At 35.4% G+C, this 22,426-nt stretch overlaps 1 protein-coding gene and 1 long non-coding RNA gene across 2 annotated transcripts in view; one reads left to right on the plus strand and one right to left on the minus strand.

The window, feature by feature from the left end:
• The window catches only part of LOC136026944 (uncharacterized), a 31,713-nt gene extending 14,912 nt beyond the window's left edge, over positions 1-16,801 (minus strand). The window contains exon 1 of the long non-coding RNA XR_010617460.1: positions 16,714-16,801. This is a non-coding gene — a long non-coding RNA (uncharacterized LOC136026944). The remainder of the gene's footprint in view (positions 1-16,713) is intronic.
• LOC136026943 (tRNA-uridine aminocarboxypropyltransferase 2-like) overlaps positions 1-22,426 on the plus strand; it is a gene marked incomplete in the record, with an annotated part of 42,715 nt that overhangs the window by 13,604 nt on the left and 6,685 nt on the right. The window contains 1 exon segment of the mRNA XM_065703803.1: positions 16,769-16,954. Within this exon segment, the coding sequence (XP_065559875.1) occupies positions 16,769-16,954 (186 nt within the window).

Raw genomic sequence — 22,426 nt, forward strand, 5'->3', positions numbered from 1 at the left:
CAATGCCCAGGTTGGTAGAAATAGGGATAGATGGTATCCTAGCCTAGGTAATTTTGGTGTAGGAAAAGAAAACAGTAATGGCTATAGGCTTTTGCAATTTTGTAGGTATAACAACCTAGTTATAACCAATACGGTGTTTGGTCACAAAATGGCCCATAAGTTGACATGGTATTCACGTGATGGTAAGACAGCAAACCTTATTGATTATGTTATTGTAAACAGAAGACTAGCAGGATCAATACAAGATACTAGGGTGTATAGGAGTGCCGTTATTGATGTTAAAAGTAAAGATCACCATCTAGTAGTGTCTAAGGTTAATTTAAAGCTGAAATTTCGGAAGAGTAACTCCCTCCCGGGAAGTTATGATGTTGGTAGACTTCAGGATGAAAATTTGAGAAAAAAATTCCAGGAACAGTTGAGTACTAAACTTGAGGGTTTAAAATTTGACAATGTGGAAGATGGATGGAATAATTTCAGAAAAACAATTTGTGAAGTTGCTGATGGTGTCCTAGGGAAGAGTGCTAAGACAGCAACTAGGAATATTAGTGAAAAAGCTTTAGGTTTAATAGAGAGTAGAAGGGGTTTGTATAAGAATTATCTGAGCGATAGGTCGTATGAAAACAAAAGGAATGTAAAGAAAGTGGAGAAAGCATTAAAATATGAACTAAGGAGATGTGAAATGGAGGCGATGGATAAAATTGCTGAGGATCTGGAAGATGCGGCTAGACGGCATAATAGTAAAATATTATACTGGCATGTTAATAAATTGAAAGGGAGTAGCCGATCCGGACTAGTCCCAGTTAAAGATAGAAATGGGGTCACAATTAGTGATAAGGAAAAAGTTAAAGAAAGATGGGTGGAACATTTTGAGAATGTGCTAAACCGAGATACAGTTGCAGGAAAAGATATAGATGAAAATGAAAAAGTTTGTGATACCTTGGATGTGAAGGAAGATTTGTTTAGTGAGGAAGACTTAGCGACAGTACTAGAAGGATTAAAAAATAGTAAGGCCCCAGGTGCTGATAGTATGATTAATGAGTTCCTTAAATATGGTGGCTCTGAGGTTAGGAATAAGCTACTGAAGATTATGAACATGATTTTTGAAAAAGGGGAAGTACCCAATGATTTTAGGAAAACCTTAATTAAACCACTGTATAAGAAAGGTGACAAGAGTGAATGTCGGAATTATCGAGGCATTAGTCTGGTCTCTGTAGGTAGCAAATTACTGAGTAATATGATACTTTTTAGACTGAGACATGCTGTAGATAAAGTTTTAAGGGAAGAACAATGCGGTTTTAGAAAAGGTAGAGGATGTGTCGACCATGTTTTCACTCTTAGGTTAATAATTGAGAAGTCCCTTCGTTGTCAAACACCTTTGGTCCTTAGTTTTATCGATTATGAGCAAGCTTTCGATTCTGTTGATAGAACAGCGTTAACAAAGGTCTTATCGTTATATGGTATACCAGAAAAATACATTAAAGTGATTTGCGCTATGTACGAGAATAATACTGCTGCGGTTAAGGTAGGAAATGAGGTTAGCAACTGGTTTTGTATTAAATCAGGAGTTAAGCAGGGTTGTGTTCTATCCCCCTTTATATGGATCATTTTGATGGACTTCGTCTTAAGGAGCACAGGAAAGGCAATTGGAGACCATGGAATCAAATGGGGAGGAAGAACGCTCCTGGACTTAGATTATGCTGATGATTTAAGCATATTAGATGAAAGTGTGAGCAAAATGAATGAATTTTTAGAGGTTTTACGAGTTCAGGGTGCTAAAATAGGCTTGAAAATTAATGTTAAGAAGACTAAGTCACTAAGGTTAGGAATAAGTGAAGATGAACAGGTGACCTTAGGTAACGAAAAGATTGATCAGGTTGGGAGCTTCAGTTACCTTGGTAGTATTATTAGTAAAGATGGTGGGAGCAGTGAAGATGTTAAAAGTAGAATAGCTAAAGCTCAGGGTGTTTTTTCACAGTTAAAAAAAGTTTGGAAGAATAGAAAGATAAGCCTACAAACCAAGATTAGAATATTGGAAGCTACAGTGATGACAGTGGTCAAATATGGCTCTGAAGCATGGACACTCCGAAAAGCAGATGAAAATTTACTAGATGTTTTCCAGAGAAATTGCCTACGGATTGTTCTGGGTACCCGGCTGACTGACCGTATTTCAAACAGTAGGTTGTACGAAAAGTGTGGTTCAATCCCGCTTTCTGGGGCTATAATGAAAGAAAGGTTGAGATGGCTAGGCCACGTTCTACGGATGAAGGATGACAGATTACCGAAGATTGTCCTTTTTGGCCAACCGTCTGGGGCTACACGGAAAGCAGGTCGTCCTTGTCTGGGTTGGGAGGATGTCATAAATAAGGATTTAAAGGAAATGGGAACTTCCTGGGAGGGTGTAAAGAGGGAGGCTTTAAATAGATTAGGTTGGAGGAGGAGCGTGCGTAGCTGTGTTGGCCTCAGGCGGCTTGGTGCTGCAGTGAGTTATTAGTAGTAGTAGTAGTAATCGATATCTATCACTTCTGCCATTATGTTGCAACACGTTTGGTCTATAAAAAAGAGAAATATTTAGCTATTATGTCCTTTCTTTCATGGATTGACTTGCTGGTGAAAGAAACGAACCTGCAGTACTTTAATTTCTTCCAGTGCCAGCCTGCTGAGAACCCTTTATACTTTCCGGATAAATCCTTCGCCAGGAATCCTGCTGGAGTCGGAAATTTGGCAGAAGTAAGGCAGGAAGTTTTGATCAGTTTCGTCAAAAGCAGATATGACGTCGAGTCACAGTAGATATGACGTAAACACACATATGTTGCGTTTTTGCTGATACCCCTGTTACCACGGTAACTGTGGATCTGCAGTTAGTGGTTTTGCAGTTACCGTGATATCTGATATACGGTCCACTGCAAAAATGACTATTATATTGCCGAAATTGCACTTTTCAAAAGTCATCCCAAAAGAAAAACTGATATCCAATTACAAAACTAAGTGCTGAACTTCTTTCTCACCAATTTGACAAAATTTGATGAAAATGAGATTACATTTTAAATACAACGAGTAGATACCACGGTCGGACCGTGATATCTGAATATCAGTTACCGCGGTAGCTGACCAGATACCACGAGAACTGCAAAAACGCCTTTTGACCCTGGTATCGGATACCATGGTAGCTGCAGAAACGACTTTAGACCGTATATCGAATACCATGGTATCTGCAAAAACGCAACTATTATCCTATAATAATAATATTTATGACCCACTCTATAGGTTTAAGATAGTGGAGTAATCTAAGGAAAGAAATAGAGAGAGTACAAAATAACACCCAACAACAAAAACCACTCAATGAAAAATTCTGTTTCTAAATCTGAATAGTAAAATTTGTTTACCGAAAAGGGCTGAAAGACCAAATGAAAATGCGTTACTTCGTTGCTATGACTTGAGCCCTTGCTGACTTGGACACACATATTCAAGCAACGTATCAAACGGATATGTCAATTACGATCCTATTCAGAGAAAGTATCCTTCCCTGTTGATCATGAAGTTTGACAGCCTGACGAGGACCCTTGCTAAGAAGGGCCGAAATATCCGTTGTATGCATTACTTGAATATATTCGCGATTAATAAAATTCTATACAGTGATATTCCCTGTCAGATTTGGGGTACCTCTACAGCTAGTAGCTGTGTTGCATGCTTGACGAAAACGATTTACGACAAATAGGCGTTCACGCACTGAGCAGTGTTAACCAAGCTCATTTGATTGGGCCACTGAAAAGCCGAGTTTGTATTGAGGTTCAAAGTTTCCGCGTCATAGTATAACTTAGTGCTGTGAGCATGGCCTTAAATATTCTGAACATCATGCTAGAGAAAACAGTAAAAATGCCAAAAACTGCTCTTAACACAATCCGATATTGCATTGTATTCACTTAAAATACACATACAAAAATTTGCTTTTCAGTTAAACTTTAAGGAGTCCAGTGAAGAACGGATACCTACAAGAGCCAATTGTTTGGATCACAGATTAAATTCTGGGATTCTATAGAAACCTTTGGTCTTGTTCATTGTGGATGCCTGTTCAACTATCATCCGTTTTGGACTTCTTTTGTTTTGCTTGTCGGGAGCCCAAAACGTAAGTGGAGGGATACCTATGACATTGCAGAAGTTGTCCGTCTGTACCTGTAGCCTAAGCACGATAACTGTCGAAGAGAATGAGATATTTTGATGGAACTCGATGGGAGGATCCTTTGGGTCAAGGGAAAGGTCAATTTTGTAGATGGGCTCTGTAGCCCTACACTTAGGGGTGGGGATTCAAATTAAGGGACAGACAAAATATTTTTAAACAGCTAATGAGATAGTCGACTATGGGGTAAGAAAACATGCTGAACACGGCAATGAAAACCATCTTCTCGCCGGATAAGTTGTTCGCCCGTAATCCGGCAATAACCGGAAAGTTAGTTAAAAGTAAAAGTTTTATTTGAAGTTGATAAGATGTTCGATTTCGGGTAAGAGGGCATGCTGAAACCGTATATGACAATCGTTTTTTAGCCGGACATATATTTCGTCCGGAATCTGGCTGAAACCGGATAATTTGTTATATTTATATTTTTTATTTGAAGTTGACTAGATGTTGGAAATAGGGGTAAGGACTCAAGGAGATACGCTAAATTCGTTTCTGAGCTTCAATTTTTCGCCAGACAAGTAGCTCCGGAATTTCGGCGAAACCGGAAAATTGGCAGAAGGTAGGATCGTTTCGATCGGTATCGTCAAAATAGATATGACTTATATTATAGATGTAAACACACATGCTTATTATAATTATAGAGGTAAACACACATGCTGAATCCAAATCTGAACTTGGTTTTCTCAGAGGATTAGCCATTTGGCCTTAATCTGTTTCTAGATCTTTAAGAATAAAAATGTCCAAGGAGTCTGGCGAAGACTGGATCTAGCGAAGACAAAACCCAATGTCTGGATTAAATATTGAATTTTTGGGATCCCATAGAACCTTTGGTCTTGTTTTTTCATTGCCCTAGCACGTTCAGAAGCACCAAACTTGCCAAAGCACTGAACCCCCCAACTCCCCCAAAGAGAGTAGACCCAGTCTGGTTATTCTAGAATCATGTATCTAGGACTTGTGCTTATTCATCCCACCAAGTTTCATCCTGATCTCTCCACTCACTCTAGGCATTTTCCACTGGTTTCTCTCTCCAATTCCCCCCAATATCACCAGATCTAGTCAGGACTTAAAATAAGAGCTCTGATGTTTAGAATAAGATCCTTCTAAATATCAAATTTCATTAAGAGCCATTAACCCCTTTGTAAGTTAAAAATACCTCATTTTTTCTATTTTTTCTGAATTAACCATCCCTCGACTCCCCCATATATTTGAATTGGGGAAGAGACTATTTCTAATTTAATCTGGTCTGATTTCTGAAAAATTGATGTGGCCTGAAATTTTGCTTGGTAAAATTCTACTTTTTGCTATCTTGGAAAAGCCTATGGTAATAAAACTTAACTTTAAGGGACGGGTCTACAGACTAAAAGCATGTACCAGAAAGGTATTTTGATATACCTACCATCACTCCTCCCTCTAGAGGGCTCTGACCTTTGATGACCTTTAAAATCTTTGTTATATAAAAGAGATACCTTACAAAATAGATTTTTTTGCTTAAATGAAGTACAACAAAACTGTTTTCGGCTTCATAACTTTGCTCAATACCAATTTATGAGGTTTTAAAGATCCACAAAAACATTTCCTAAATTTAGAAATAACTCACGGATGCAACTAAAATGCAACTCAAGCAACAGGAATTGCATTTTCAGAACTAAAACCAGAGAAAAAGAAACTGTTAACTGAAAATTAAGGTAAAATGTTGTTTTTCCAAAGTTCCAATAGGTATAGGACCTGTCAAATAGGCAAATGTTGAAGCCTTAGAAATCAGAGGAGGGTGAACATAAAAGCTTGGCAATACCTTCCCAGAGTATATTTTTTTTACCAGGATTTGCAAGAATACTGAAAGTTTCATTTTTCTAACCTAATCCCTTTTCAAGAGAGCAACAAGTAGCAACTCTAAAATTTTACCATTTTGCTCAAATAACAGGAATTACAATATCAAAACTAAAAGCACAGAACAAGAAATTAAAACTTAAATTTATACTATAATGTACTTTTATCCTCATTCTAATCTAGATAAGCTATAGAAGTGACAATAGGCTATATTATTTTTTTGTAGTGTTTTGTTCTGAGCATGTTCAGCATTTTGATCCAACCCATCAATAAGTTACCACTTGATGCCTTTTTGATGCTCTTTACAAATACACTAATAACTTCTACCACAAATTCAGATTCAAGTACATTTTAACCTAACCTAACGTTATTATAAATAATTTTAGCACTGAGAAAATGTAGTATTATTTTGCTGAAAATAACACAGAGAAAACATAGTACTATTTTGTTGGAAATGAGAGATAACTTGTATTTTCTTTGAAAATTTGTCATTTTTAGAGCTTAAAAAGTTCTTAAATTTGAAAATGTGGTAGAAGCAATTATCATATTTGCAAAGAACATAAGAAAAGGCATCAAGTGGCATGCTTGCTTGTTTGGCAAGTCAGTTATATGAACTGTCATACTTTTTTATTGTCATTTTTAAGAGCTAAAAAAGTGCTTAAATCTGAATTTGCACTAGAAGCGATAATTATATTCATAAAGAGCAGATAAAAACGCATCAAGTGGTATATTTACTTTCTATGAAAGCTAGTTATATGGTTTGCTCCAAATTTACCAAAAGACAAAGCAGCAACACACAAAGGTCTGGAGTAGAACAGCATATGTCCACAGGGAGATGTGTTGGAAAGACAGTTTGCAAATTATACGTATATCTATATATATAAAAATAAGTTGTATGTGTGTTATGTTTGTCGAGTGACGTCATGTCATCATGTCGTCATAAAGTTAGTTGTCGTCATGTTTGTTATGACGATGACGTCATTAAAAGTATTTAAGAAAATTGTTTAAAGACAAATTTTTAATTGTAAGAAGATCGTGGACGGAAAAATGTTTAATTGTAAAATGACTGAAGAACCTACAATGGCAACAGACGAGGAAGCTGCTCAAAGAGTCTATGCCAAAAAACTTGAGGCTGATAGAGAAAGTAAGAAAAGAAAGCGTGCCGAGGAATCACAAGAACAGCAAGAAAACAGGCTTGCGGCTGATAGAGAAAGTAAGAAAAGAAAGCGTGCCGAGGAATCACAAGAACAGCAAGAAAACAGGCTTGCGGCTAAAGAACGCAAAACCGCGCAGTTAGATGAAAATCCACCTGGACAGCGAGAGTCAAAACATATCAAAACTGAAAATGATAGCGATGATGATTGGGTTTGGAATTTTGACTTGGATAAGGTCATCAATGCATACCAGATTTTAGTTAAAAATAACAAAGGTTCGGCGATATGTATTTCATAGTGACGCTGAAAAATAAAGAAGAAAAAGAAAACTGAAAAAAGAGAAAAGGTAAAAACTAAAAAAAAATAAAAATAAAAAACACTCAAAGAGAAATTACAGACCGGGGCACAAATGACGACCGGGACAGAGGGAATATAAATGACGACCGGGACACTCAAAGAGAAATTACAGACTGGGATACCGGGACACAAATGACGACCGGGACACAGGGAATATAAATGACGACCAGGACACAGGTATTTAAGAAAATCGTTCAAAGACAAATTTTTAATTGTAAGAAGATCGTTGAAAGAGAAATTTCTAATTGTAAAATGACTGAAGAACCTACAATGGCAACAGCCGAGGAAGCTGCTCAAAACAAATGTATTCAAGCCAAAGTAGCTGAGTTGGTAAAGCGTTATGTTCCAGGTTCTAGGTTCGAGAGGTTCCAGGTTCGGACCTTGGCTTTAGCATTAATACAAAGAAGAAAAAAACTAAAAAAGGTAAAAACTACAAAAAAAACTAAAAATAAAATACTAAAAAAACTAAAAAAGCTAAAAAACTAAAAGAAAGGTAAAAAACTAAAAAAATGGTAAAAACCACAAAAAACTAAAAAGAAAAAAAAACAACTAAAAACTAATGAAAAAACTAAAAAAAAACAAAAACTGAAAAAGAAACTAAAAAAAGGAAAAAAACTGAAAAATAAAGGAAAAAAAGAAAACTAAAACCGGGACACAGGGAATATAAATAACGACCGGGACACTCAAAGAGAAATTACAGACTGGGACACTGGGACACAAATAACGACCGGGAGATATAAATGACGACCGGGACACTCAAAGATAAATTACAGACCGGGACACCGGGACGCAAATGAAGATTGGGACACCGGGACACAGGGAATATAAATGACGACCGGGACGCTCAAAGAGAAATCACAGACTGGAACACTGGGGCACAAATGACGACCGGGATACTGAGAATATAAATGACGACCGGGACACAGGGACACAACTACAGCGGGGATGCCGGGGGCACAGGGGGATATATAAGTGACGACGGGGACACAGGGAATGTTCGATTAGCAATCACCATCAACAAAGCTCAAGGGCAATCATTAGCATAATGAGGTATAGATCTGAATACGGATTGTTTTTCCCATGGACAATTTTATGTTGCATGTTCAAGAGTCGGTACACCTGACAATCTATTTATATGCACAGACAATGGGACATCAAAGAATGGTGTATATTCGCAAGTTTTACGTATTTAAAAACATATATATATCTATAACGAAAAGAGAAATCTTTTCTCTTTTATCTATATTCACAGGTGGGACACAGGGACACAACTACAATTGCGCGTAACTAATATGGCGCGTAACGACTTACGCGCGTGGGGGCTAGGGGGGGCGCGAAGCGCCCCCACCAACTAGGTGTTGGGGTGGCCCGAAGCGCCACCCCAACAGCTAGTCTACTTATAATTATTTTGGATCATAGCAATTTCTAAAGCCCCTCCCCATTCAAAGCAGTCTTTTAAAGAAATTTTGTTCAACCATGTATCCTTCTGTTTAACAACAATTATTTTTTCAAAGTTTCAATGGATATAGACTTGTCAAGAGACCTTCGATTATTTTGACTACTTCGTAACACTAAAATATAAATTATATACTTGCAAAAAAGATAATTGAAAAAGATAATTCTAAAATTAATCTACATCAACGGCCATTTTTGTCTAATGTTTGATCGAAATGAAGAAGTGTTAAACATTTCTGAAAACACTTGGCATGAAAACACTTGGGCTGAGCTAACAGAGGTCATGAAGTCATGAGATGAACTGAGAAACTCAAACGTCAAAGTTTCGTCTAACCGGCAAAAATAACTCAACCCCATTCGAACACACTGGCCTCCCAGGGGACAAGCTGCCGACCGACGGGTCACTAATTAAGGTCCGTAGTTGACTTCCGCGAAACTTTGAAATCCCCATTCTATGCAACAAAAACATTCGCGAAAGATAATAAACTTAAAGTTGGACAAATTTTACATACGGGAACAAATGCGGTATAAAAAGCCATTTCGCGGCATGCGGCATGATCAAAATTTTATGCGGCATTTCTCTCAGAATCGCGGCGTAATGCCGCGAAATGCGGCATAAGTGGCAACACTGCTATATACAGATGACGACTTATAGGTTGTCTCCCTATAATCTACGAGAAACTGTCCCGGTGAAAACCTCACAGTTGGAAACTCCCTTTGATGATATTGCTCAATCGCCGCCATTCTTGGTACTAGGCTCGAGAATGGGAATCTCGCAGGTACAACCGAACAGGCATCTCTTATCTATGCTTCAAAAACCTCGGGATATCTTATCTCATAAGATGTCGAAATAGGAAACAAATGCTCTTAAAACAAAAATCATGGCGAAACTTCCAGAAATTGAATTTATATTAAGAAAAATACATTTTAGGATTTTTTTTATGTTCCAAGTGCAAAAAATGACGAAAAAGGCAAGAAACTTCTTCACGTATTTACAAGGGGTGGACACGGAGAGCCAGTTGCCTTTCAATAAACTACCCTGCCAATCCAATAAAAGAGTAGGTTATCCATCTTTTTGACCACACGGCATTAAACTATAAAAATCCACTGTCTAGCCTGTCATGTGTCTTATCCACAGATGTGGATTGTCATACTTCAACTAATTGGCAAGTCCTGAAAGACTTCATACTTCAGTCTGAAAAGGACTGAAAGACGAATATGTATTTTAAACATAGATTTTATAATTATAATATTGAAAAATAAAAAATACTGTTACATAAAATCTTGAATTGCCAAGATTTCTCATAATTAATATCATTTATAATAAACATTAAGTTCTTTCTAATTAGTTCTTTCCAGGCATTTTGATTATTATAGTAGTTTTATTTTTCATTCTTTATTGGTGCTGTAAAAAATTCCAGGTCACTGTTCAAAATACTTCAAGGTCAAGGTCACTGTTCAATAAAACGCAAATGACACTGTAGGCTCTAGAAGGTTTACGGTTAGAGGGGGGGGGGTAGCCATTCTTCTTATTCATTTTGAGTTTGACTTTAATATTCATCTTAATTTTTACTCCTTTTAGGATTTAATTATTCATCGTTTTTAGTACCTGTTACTTTTATTTTTGATTTGACTATTTATTTTAATATCTGTTCATTTTAGGTTTCAATCATTCTTTGACAATAGTTTGGGGTCGTTTTAAATTTAAAATTTTTCTCTGCCTTTCCTTGAAGAACTTTTTTTTTATTAATTTAATAAAAAATTCTTGCAGTTCACCCATATATGTGAATAGGGAAGATAGACCTTCCTCCCTAGCTTAGAAAATCTTGAGTTTAAAGAACTGTTGTGTCATTTTGTAGAAGATGAAATGACAAATGTCATGTGTCATTTTGTGTCATTTTGGGTATATTTTCATCTCCCTACTCTCAAAAAGCACAACTTCCTGTATATGTCACCGATGGTAGCTTTATTATTTTTGTCAAGCTATATCATTAACAGCTCAAAATGGGCTGAACTCTTGATGCTATATTTCAAATAAGTTGTGTTTTAAGTCTACAAGGCTCTAGAAACTATTAAGGTATATGTTCCCTGAATTAAGTAATTTTGTGACAAGTCTGTAGCTGTAAGTTGCACCAAAAGGACAAGATTCTCGTATTTTTGATCTCATTAGTCTCATATGTATCCATTCACTGAGCCAGAGTTTTGAGATTACTTAAGCTTTTTCTTAGAGAAGGATCTAAACTTGCTTTTAAAATAAGGAAATTTCTAAGCGATTTTGACCAGTTTCCGTCGTATTTTTGAGCCAACAACTTTGGAGTGATAGTACAAATTGTGTCATACATTGACATGTTAAAACTGTCAAAGAGCAGGAAAATAATGTACCAAAACAGGCACTGGGAAATAAACCCAGTGGAAATTATATCCCCAGCAGGATATAAAACCAAGCAGGAAATGCCTGGAATGCTCAGAAATCAGTAGAACCTTATGAAGACATAACTAGTATTGGAATCATTTATCTAAATAAAAATAAAAAAACAATAATAGTCGTGATCAAAGCCCGACTAAATGCATGTTTTATACAAGTAGAGTAAATAAACACACTTGTCATTATTGGTTAAGAACGCTAAGAATATTAGGCACAAATAATCATATGACCACTTGTACCGCGTTTGTGTAGCACAAGTCGGTTTTTGTGAAGGGTGTAAGTATTGACTGGTCTAGGAGGATGGGGGAACAGTGAACGATGTTTCTCGGATTTAACGATGGATTCCTCTAACTTTCGCCTTAATGACATTGAGAGTAGATAGGCACAATTGATCTTTTTCACCAGACTGGTGACGGGCATGCTAAACGACTAGTCAAGACTAAAAGGGACGTCCGAAAATAGAGACTGCTGGGCAACACGGCTGTTGGCATGGGAGGTCTCACTTCAGCAGCTTGTAGCTCATCACTTTAATTCTTTTTTGCTTGAGCTAGAGCCCATTGCTGCAACATTGTTAAAGAAAGACTCGGGTTGTTTCATTAATGAATTGTGGCCACAATTTTAATTTCTCTTTGAAATGCTTTCGAGTCAGGAAAGATCATCGACGTCTCTCTTGAATCTCTCGCCAAATTCTAGACATTACAGCTATTAGACTGTAAGGGCTTGTAGCATACCTTGTGGTGTACCGCGTGTCAGTTTAGTTCGCTCGGAAACGAGGTCACCTGGAAAGAGAGTGTAGACGCACTGGCAGCGACTTTGTGCAAAGTCCACTTGGATTTTCTACGTAGTATTCAAGTAATAATAAAAAAATTAATGAATTCCTAAACTGCCTTGATTATACATCACCAAGAAACTATTTAAATTTATTCTAAGACGCTTTTAAGATGCTTTATGCATGCAAGCTCTAACTCTCAACTTGTAAGCAATACAAGTATTGCAATGATTTTTCATGGTAAATGGGTACAAGATCGAAATGCTGAAAATCATTTTTTTGGAAGTTGGACGTCAGTTCACTATTGTTGTTCTCGACGTGGTAGCTTGCTCAAGCTCTTTATGTAGTTTTTCCTGTATATTATGGGCCCAACATGCTTCACAAAACCAGGAGAGACGAGATCGGAAAGAAGGGAAAGAAAAAGTTGTTGTGGAGCTTTCTAGTAAATATTGTAGTGATTGAGTTTAACAACCTATTGTGTCTCTACAATCTGGCGGAGGAATAAGGAGGAAGGAGGAACTTAAGACGTTACAAAGCTAGATTATATTATCTATTGTCTAGCAGTCGCCTGGCATTATTGGTTAAGCCCAGCTAATTATATATCATATGCATGCATATATATATATATATATATATATGTATATATATATATATATATATATATATATATATATATATATATATATATATATATATATATATATATATATAATTTGTGGTAACGAACTGTAGTAAGGAGCGACCCGGCTCAATAGTAAACGAAACTCTATATAATATATATCTGTATATCTCTATATATATAATAATATATTTGATGAATATAAGTTTCATCAAGTTTAGTCTTTGTCATCAAAAGTTACGAGCCTGAGAAAATTTGCCTGATTTTGGAAAATAGAGGGAAACACCCCTTAAAAGTCATAGAATCTCAACGAAAATCACACCATCTCAATCGGCGTATCAGGGAACTCTATAGCGAAAATTTCAAGTTCCTATCTACAAAAATATGGAATTCTATAATTCTACAAAAATTCTATCTACAAAAATTTCTGTTCGCTTTAAGTTTGAATGTCGCTCCTTACTTTCAGTTAAAAAACTAGTTTTTTATATTTAATATGTATATAGAACGTCTGAGATATTCTTTACAAAAAGTGGGTGAAACCTCTGTTTCTGGTCGTAGTCACTTTTCTTACACGATCAAAGAAGTTGCGATCATTTTTTGATTTGTTATTGCTAATAATAAAGCCAACAGTTATCTTAATAAGCGCTAGAATTATGGGTGCTGTTCTCTGTAAGATACTACTGTTACAATTTTAGGGAACATTTGCTTGGATGTAATGAGTTCCAGAGAAAATATTACGTGGTAGAAAAGATTATTGGATATATGTTGTTGGTTTTTCCTATATGTTTGGGCTAAAATAGTATTTTCCAAAGTGTGGTGCGCATACCCCTAAGGCTATGAAAACAGTCTGATAAGGGAACGTGCTGCACCGGAGTTTGGTTGAAATATGTACCTGTATCGTGCAAGGAGCAGGCTATTGGACATGAAACAAGTGGCTAAGATTAAAATTAACAGTTCAGACAACCAGATTATAATGACCTCTCATTTCACAAAAAATAATTTTAATCTTGTTATTGATCCAAATAAATATTGCTCATAAAGTAACTTTTATGTATGTTTTATCTATATATATAAAAATAAGTTGTTTGTTTGTGTGTCTGTCTGTCTGTCCGCATATGACGGCTTAATTATTTCCTCATATACCAATTCAAAAACGAATGTATTCAAGCCGAAGTAGCTGAGCTGGTAAAGCGTTATGTTCCAGGCTCTAGGTCCGATAGGTTCCAGGTTCGAACCTTAGCTTTAGCATTAATACAAAAGAAGAAAAAAAACTAAAAAAGGTAAAAACTACAAAAAAACTAAAAAGAAAATACTAAAAAAACCAAAAAGGCTAAAAAACTAAAAAAACCTAAAAAAGGGTAAAAAACTAAAAATTAAAAAAGAAAACAAACTAAAAAAGGTACAAACTACAAAAAAACTAAAATAACTAAAAACTGAAAAAGAAAAGAAAAAACTAAAAAAAGGAAAAAAACTGAAAAATAAAGGAGGAAAAGAAAACTAAAAAAAAACTTAAAAAATTTTCGGCTTGAACGTATTCAAGTCGAAGTAGCTGAGTTGGTAAAGCGTTATGTTCCAGGTTCTAGGTCCGAGAGGTTCCAGGTTCGAACCTTGGCTTTAGCCTTAATACAAAAGAAGAAAAAAAAACTGAAAAAGGTAAAAACTACAAAAAAAATTAAAAAATACAAGAAAACTATAAAAGGCAAAAAACTAAAAACTAAAAAAGAGAAAAATCTAAAAAAGGTAAAAATTAGAAAAACTAAAAAGAGAAAAAACCTAAAAACTAATAAAAAAAACTAAAAACTGAAAAGAAAAGAAAACTAAAAAAAGGAAAAATACTGAAAAATAGAGGAGAAAAAGAAAACTAAAAAAACGGTAAAAACTACAAAGAAAAACTAAAAAGAAAAAAAAACTAAAAAAGCTAAAAAAAAAGGTAAAAACCAAAAAGAACTAAAAAGAAAAAAAGGAAAAGGAAAAAAGGAAAGGAAAACAGACTGGGACACCGGGACACAATGACGACTGGGACGTGTGTGTCGACTGACGTCATGTTTGTCGACTATAAATGACGACTGGGACACAGGGACACAACTACAACGGGGACGACGGGGGGCACAGGGGGGATTTATAAATGCCAGTGGGGACACAGGGAATGTTTGATTAGCAATCACCATCAACAAAGCTCAAGGGCAATCTTTAGAATAATGAGGTATAGATCTGAATACGGATTGTTTTTCCCATGGACAATTATATGTTGCATGTTCAAGAGTCGGTAAACCTGACAATCTATTTATATGCACAGACAATGGGACAGCCAAGAATGCTGTATATTCGCAAGTTTTACGTAGTTAATATATATATATATATATATATATATATATATATATATATATATATATATATATATATATATATATATATATATATATATATATATATATATATATATATATATATATATATATATATATATATATATATATATATATATATATATATATATATATATATATATATATATATATATATATATATATATATATATATATATATATATATATATATATATATATATATATATATATATATATATATATATATATATATATATATATATATATATATATATATATATATATATATATATATATATATATGTGTTCACAGGTGGGACACAGGGACACAACTACAATGGCGCGTAACGACTTACGCGCGCGGGGGGGCTTGGGGGGTGCGAAGTGCCCCCACCAACTAGGTGTTGGAGTGGCGCGAAGCGCCCCCCCAACAGCTAGTTATGCATAATTTAATCTTTTATTATTTTATGTACAAACCCAACAATAGAAGAAAATATATAGATTGTTTTCAAATGCTTCTTTTTTACTAGGGGTCGTAAGTGTTACTAAAACTTTAGAAAGTGAGTTTTGTGATAATTATTAAAAATTAGGGAAAAATCACGATTTTTGAGAGTTAAACATTTCCTATTGACAAATGTGTCATCTGATTTTTTTTTTTTTTTGCAATGCAAGGAATTTCAACGACTGGCCGGTGTGTAAAAACCTTATTTTTGAATTCGTTATAACTGTGCATCTACTGATGAAGATTTTGATTGAAGTCATGTCAGTATTTTCACCTTCCTTTGCTAATATTTTTTTGCGCTAAAATCATTAATTCCTTGTTTAAATATTGATTAATTTTTTGCTTAATTCCTTGTTTTAAAATATTTCTTCATTATTTAAATTGCCAATTTTCTCTTTGCAATCACAAATTTCCAGCGTTTACAAGAAAGAAAAAAATTTTTGGCCATTTCCAACTAGGAGCATCAATTAAATGGGGTGGGGGGTAGGGTAATATACTCTTTATTTTGAGAAACACATATGTTGTTATTTTCATTTTTTTAAAGTGAAAAAACTACTCGCCCTACATTTTGAAAAACTCCACTTTTGTATATTCATTAAGCAAAAAAAAAAAAAAAAATAATAAAAAAAAAAAAAAAAATGCCACTATTTCCAAACTAAGTACTAAATACTAGTTTGGAAAAAACCTTAGCATACTAGATATAATAGTTAGTCTATAAAAAAAAGTTCAGTTTATTGTTATTATTCCAATTATTTATTCTTTTGAAGTTTCTGAATTGAAAATTTATGTATTAATCTTTCTAAACCTACGAAATCAGTATTATTCTTCGTGTCGAAATTGGACTCAGTTATAAGAATATACTGAGACTCATAGGCTAAGGTAGAATAAGAATAGACTGAGACTCATCGCTTGTTTTATTAAAACTCATTTTGGACCTTTTTTAAGCCTCGAAATAAAATTTATATTTTATCAGAAAGAGGAAAAAAACTTTCTTATAAAAAAAAGGCGAAACAAATTTAAGTTTTTTCTTTTTATTTTACTATAAGAATAAAAATTTAGTGAAGTGTAGAAGTGTAACTATACCTCGTGTTCTAAAGTAAAAGTTTATTCCATGAAATTCTTCTGTCTTATTTTCTAGTCGTCCTGAAAAAGTGTGCTGGTGCCCAAGTCTGCCAAATCCAAGAATAGCAATCATGGGTAGAGTTGTTGTGTTGCAGCATCCAGCCGAAGAAAAAAGGAATTTGAAAACTATTCCTATGCTGAAGCTCGGTCTGCAACATGGAATGTGCACAATCATAAGAGGGAAGAAATTTAACTCAAATAGGTTGGATTGTCATTTTCGCTATCTCCCTCCCCCCAACACCCCACCCCATCTCTCTCTCTCTCGCTCTTTCTCGCTCTCTCTCTCTCTCTCTCTCTCTCTCTCTCTCTCTCTCTCTCTCTCTCTCTCTCTCTCTCTCTCTCTCTCTCTCTCTCTCTCTCTCTCTCTTTCTCTCTCTCTCTCCCTCTCCTGAAATTCCTCAGGACGTTTTTGCTGCCTCTAACTATTTGCTATTTTCATACGTGCTAAAATTTAGTCTTATAGCAAATCGCCTTTTACTCTCTAGGACAAGACCTTTTCTTCATATAATTGGTATGAGTTTTTTATACTTAAGTCTTCTTTGGATTTGTTCCTTCTAAGTTGTGCTTACTAGATTTAACGTCTCCTGCTTTTAGTTTGAATATTGCCCCTAACTTCACACTGGAAATATTGTTGAATTAGCCTTATCATTTTTCTTATTCAAATATCTGTTCAATCAATTATAAGCGTATCAGAATCTAGCTTGTTTCAGAATCTAGCTAAAGTTTGAGTTTGATTGGCCCAACCTCGTCCGTACTTGTTTTGTTTTTCATAAGGCCAATTCTGTCTGGGATTGGGAAAATGACATGTTCGGTCTTTGAAATTATTCAATTCAGCTCATTTTTTTATTCCCACGACAAATTTTCATCCCATCATTCACCCCATCAGTGCTTGAGTTCTTTTTTCCCCACCTTAGGTACATTCATAAAACTCATTATATCTCGTTCCGTCGATATTAGAACAAAATCCAGATGTCTCCACTCGTGCTTTGGCAATTAGTTGAAATAATACATCATATCGGCGATCTCAAGTTTTGACTTTGCAGTTGACAGCTTCGACTGTTCTAATAACTCAATTAGGAAATTTTGTTTCATTTCCTGTGTTAAAACAGACCGAACAGAAGAGGTTTTCCTTTTGTCTCTGGATGAACAAAAAGCACATTCGGTGGCAAAATAAACTAGGTCACTGCAATGACGCACATCTTCATATTAAAGTTGCAAAAATACTAATGCAAATTATATTTCAATTCACCTCCTCCATCTGCAAATTTGTCAGGCAAAAAATTTTCTTAGCCCTGCTCCTACCAAGAACCTTCCAGAAAAAAAGAGGGCCGCAGCAATTTCACTAATATTGTTTTAGAGGTTTCAAAATTACTGGTTTAAATAATATTCTTACCCTGTAAGAATCTCCCAAGCAGCAAGAAGGTCATCGAAATTTAAGTAGAGGCCGTCCCCCTCATCTACTCAAAATCTTGGATCCATCACTTGTAGTACAGAAACGGTCTTGCTGATATGATCTAGAATTTTTGTTTTTTTTAGCCCCTTCTAGAGAAGATTTGCGTCCTGGTCGGTAAGTATTTGATTAGGCCCATCGAAATTACGTAGAATATCTTTCCAAGGCTTTTTCAATGCTTTTTTTTGCCTTTGTATGCCGTTTTTTTTGCCGTTTCTGAGGTTAGTGATGGGGCAATACAAGTTTTCACGATTCTGCTACCAATCCTAGCTCATACTTGTAATTCCAATGCAGTATCCAATGTTTCAGTAAAGTAAAGGTGTATTGTCATCAATATATTTTATTTGTACCTAGTTCATAGCGGATGAAGATGACATACCCCACTGTAATATAGGACTTGTTTTAACTTGTTAGGTCTAACCAATCTCTGGGTACAAATCTCAGGTAAGAAAAGATATTTATTACAAAAAATTGCTATCACAAGCCCCAAGAGGTCGAATTTATATTTCAGGATTAAAAAACACAAACAGGACAAAAATTTCAATAAAAAGTTTTAAAAACCGCAATCCACATAAAACTGGTTAAAAGGTACAAATTCAAATTGACAGAGTGAATAATTCATTATTTTTTAAAGCCATCATTATGTCAAATTTGTCTGGGGTTTGGCATAATCCCCCTAGAAAGTTCCCTCAACGTGGGGAATTCTTTATTGAAAATTTCTCCCATATGAAATAGCCTCCCCCCCCAGTGGAAACCCCACTTGTAACTTTGCAACTCAGATTTTAACCATAGAAATATTTGCCAACGTTCAAATGGGACCTTGAACCATGGGGAGGCTTCCGGAGGCACGGTCAGAGATTGGCATAAGATCCCCAGGAAAGCTCAGCCGTCCGATCGAAGTGGGCGTCGGAAGTAATTCTAAGTCCATTGGTGCCGAACAGGCCAGTTATTTGTCTGGTTAGCGCCAAAACTAAGTAAGCATTTCTTCCTATTAATGACGTTGTGTCAGTTTTCGAGGATCTCCAGGAGGAGCTTGGCAATGATCTTACCAAGTTAACGGAATAGGACACCTATATTGGTCGTCTAAGAAGGAACCAATAGTCAAATCCCGTAAGCTAACAATTCGGTGAAGAGCTGACAGCCTCCGATGCAGGGTTCCATTGGCTGCCACTTGAACGCAAACATAAGCACTTTTGTAACACTAGTTAGCCTTTGGCCCTTCTCCCCTCCCCCAAGAAAAGGTATTGAGACCTAAATCTAAAATAAAGTAAAATTGGGTAGAATAAGGCACTTCCTGGGGTAAAATTGGGTAAAATAAGGTACTCCCTAGGGTAAAACTAGATAAAATCAGTTGCTCCCTAGCAAATGTAGGGTAAAATTGGTGTTATAAGATTGCCGTGTAGCTACAAGACCAGTTGAGTGCTTTTTTTCCTTTTTTAAAAAAAAATCTTTCAATTGTTCAGCTTTTAATCAATTTTCTTTATGATTTGAATTTTACTTGGGCCAAGTTTCGCCAATATAATTAACAGTCTAGTTTATCCCTTCAGTAATCTTTTGCCTAAGGTAATATCTCATTGCTTTGACAGGGCTTAGGTTCGGATAAGTATTTTATCTATATATATATATAAAAACTTCAAAATTTCGTTCTTGTTCTTCTAGTTCTCTTTTCATCATAGTTGATTCAATTAATAGGCACACGGGCTTAAACAAGAGAGACGTATTGGCAGAATGCATGGGAAATATATAATTTGGGATATATATTTGCACATTAAGGAGAGGGGGCTAAAGTATAGCGGAGCTGCATGCCAAATTTGTTAGATACAATTATTATAAGGTCAAGGGGGGGGGGATTGACTTGGTAAAGCAAATTTGTCTGGGATTATGGAGAGGTCTATTGGTGAAACTCAAAGAAATTTATGCTGCCTTTCCTTCAGGGTGACTAGATTGACTCTCCAAAGAAGGTAGATATAGAGGACTCTAATCTAAGATAATTCTTAGGCACTTTAATATAATTATAATTTAATATAATATAATTAGGGACTTAAATAGAATTTAAGATAATTTTGTGTACTTTAATGTACTTTATCGCTCTCTGATCTTTGTCCAATAAAAGAGACTGAGGTCAGGGTAATAATGTTATAGACCCATGGGGCAAATGATATTGCTATCTGAATTTGTATAAGCGGAAAGATTACATAAACTATTCATTAAAAGAGAATAAGTTAGTTGACTGCCAATTTATCACTCAGTCACAAATGCTTCACAGCGAAATTAATCAGCACAATTAATAATTTTATCATTTCTTTTGCCCCGCTGTGTAACCAGTAAGAATCACAATAACAATATCATATCCAAACCTGTTTCTCCCAGCCTCTGGGTGGTTTTGCGGATTGAAAACTACAAGGGCCCGTGAAATATGTCAGTAAAATACCGGTAAACTAAGTAAAATAGTGGTAAAACACTTAAATTACATAAAACAGTAAAATAAGTAAAATACCCATTTTATGGGGGTTCGTAAAATTTCAGTAAAACACGTAAAATACCCAATTTTACCATTTACAACACTGCATACGACCCCCATTTCTTTTTGCCATTTTTGAAAGCCATTGTCTATCATATTAGTAGATAGTTTTTTTTCATTTCGGCATGATATCCAATGCTTTTTTTGTGGATTTTTTGCTGATTTGTCGCATAATGTAAAACACAATAACCTTTTTTTTTACATTTGGAGGTAAAGCAGCAAATGGGGGACAAGATGAATATGGGCTAAGAAACAGCCCGAGTCCGGAGGAATCCGGGTGGGGATTATTTTTTGGGAATATGTTTTCCTTGTGAAGGTTTGTCATTGCATTTTTTGAGAATATAAGCATAGCCTTATTATTATGACAAACCTACCCACCTTGCATATTCTACCCGAGGTTGCTATTGTGAGGCTGTGTCAGTTCTAGCCAGTAGAGAATTAACATTCTTGGATTAACCTTTTTCCGCGGTCAGTATGGTCTAGTGTGTTTATTCTTTTTCTATTTTATTATCTTGCCCCAATACCTAGACACTAGCAGTGTTTCCACTTTCTAACCTTTTTGAGTGCATCTCTGCACTCAAGTGTCTTTACCGTAGATTTTTTTAGAAGAAGGGAATATGGAAGACTGTCGACTCTGAAAGTTATTTACATGGTCATTTTTTTATAAATTCAACTTAGGCTGAATTCTTTAAGCAAGTCTTATTTAACTATGCAATTAAAGATAAATTCCGGCTCAATTTATACTTGTATTTTGAGGTGAGTTTTCACTCAGTAAAATTGAAAAGGAAAATAGCTAGTAAATTTGAGCCTTAAAAAGAGGTTTCAAAATTAAAAGGTGAGTAGTTCCTACACGCGGTAAAAAGCAAGACGATAAATAAAGTCAAGTTTTGTGAGTTTAAAGATCTGGTTCCCCCGTGATTCTTGGTCTTCAAGCACAAGAAATCGGTCCACAGGACATTCGATTGAGCTGTGTGACGATTTTAGCACAAATGAATCCATTTTATGTTGTTTACAAACGTAGAAAATACGGACCTTAATATTGCTATTCTTCTGGGGGAGTATTTCTGTTGAACAATCTTTGGGGTAAGATCACATAAATACAACATACAAATCGTCGTTGTCAAGCAGAAACCACGTATCTACCTTTTCCAAAATTAATCAGGAAGTAAAAAAAAAACATGATAACTTTTTCTCTTTAGTAGTTATGCTATTGAAACCTATACATCTATTCTATTGAAAGGTAGCTTTTTATAGTAGATCCCGTGTAAAGAACAAAACAACTTAACTAAAGCAGTACTGATAGAAAAACTGGCACGTGGTGTCCGCCCGACGAAATCTCTGATAGCATTATGGCAGAGTTACAAGCGGAAAACGTGTATTTCGAAAAACAATGTAATTCAGTTATACTGTTTTTACACAAACTCAAATACATAAAGTAAAGACTTTAAATCACTGAGTCATTGGTTAGTCTTCAGACGATTCGTTTTTTCTTCCGCCTCTTCGTTTTCATCAAACTCAAGAACTGTCTCTTTTATACCCTTTGAAATTTTCAAACTTTCGAATTCACGATGGAACGGCTATGGAATCACCTTCATTTTGCAAAGGGCCGCAAAATCTCTCTTCTTCACTTCGGAAACAGGGATCTCTGCACTGTAAGCTGGCTTCAGCACTTGTTTCTTGCGACAATATTCAACTTGTCTTTC

This window comes from Artemia franciscana, chromosome 5 (genome assembly GCF_032884065.1).
Source record: "Artemia franciscana chromosome 5, ASM3288406v1, whole genome shotgun sequence".
NCBI classification, from domain to species: domain Eukaryota; kingdom Metazoa; phylum Arthropoda; class Branchiopoda; order Anostraca; family Artemiidae; genus Artemia; species Artemia franciscana.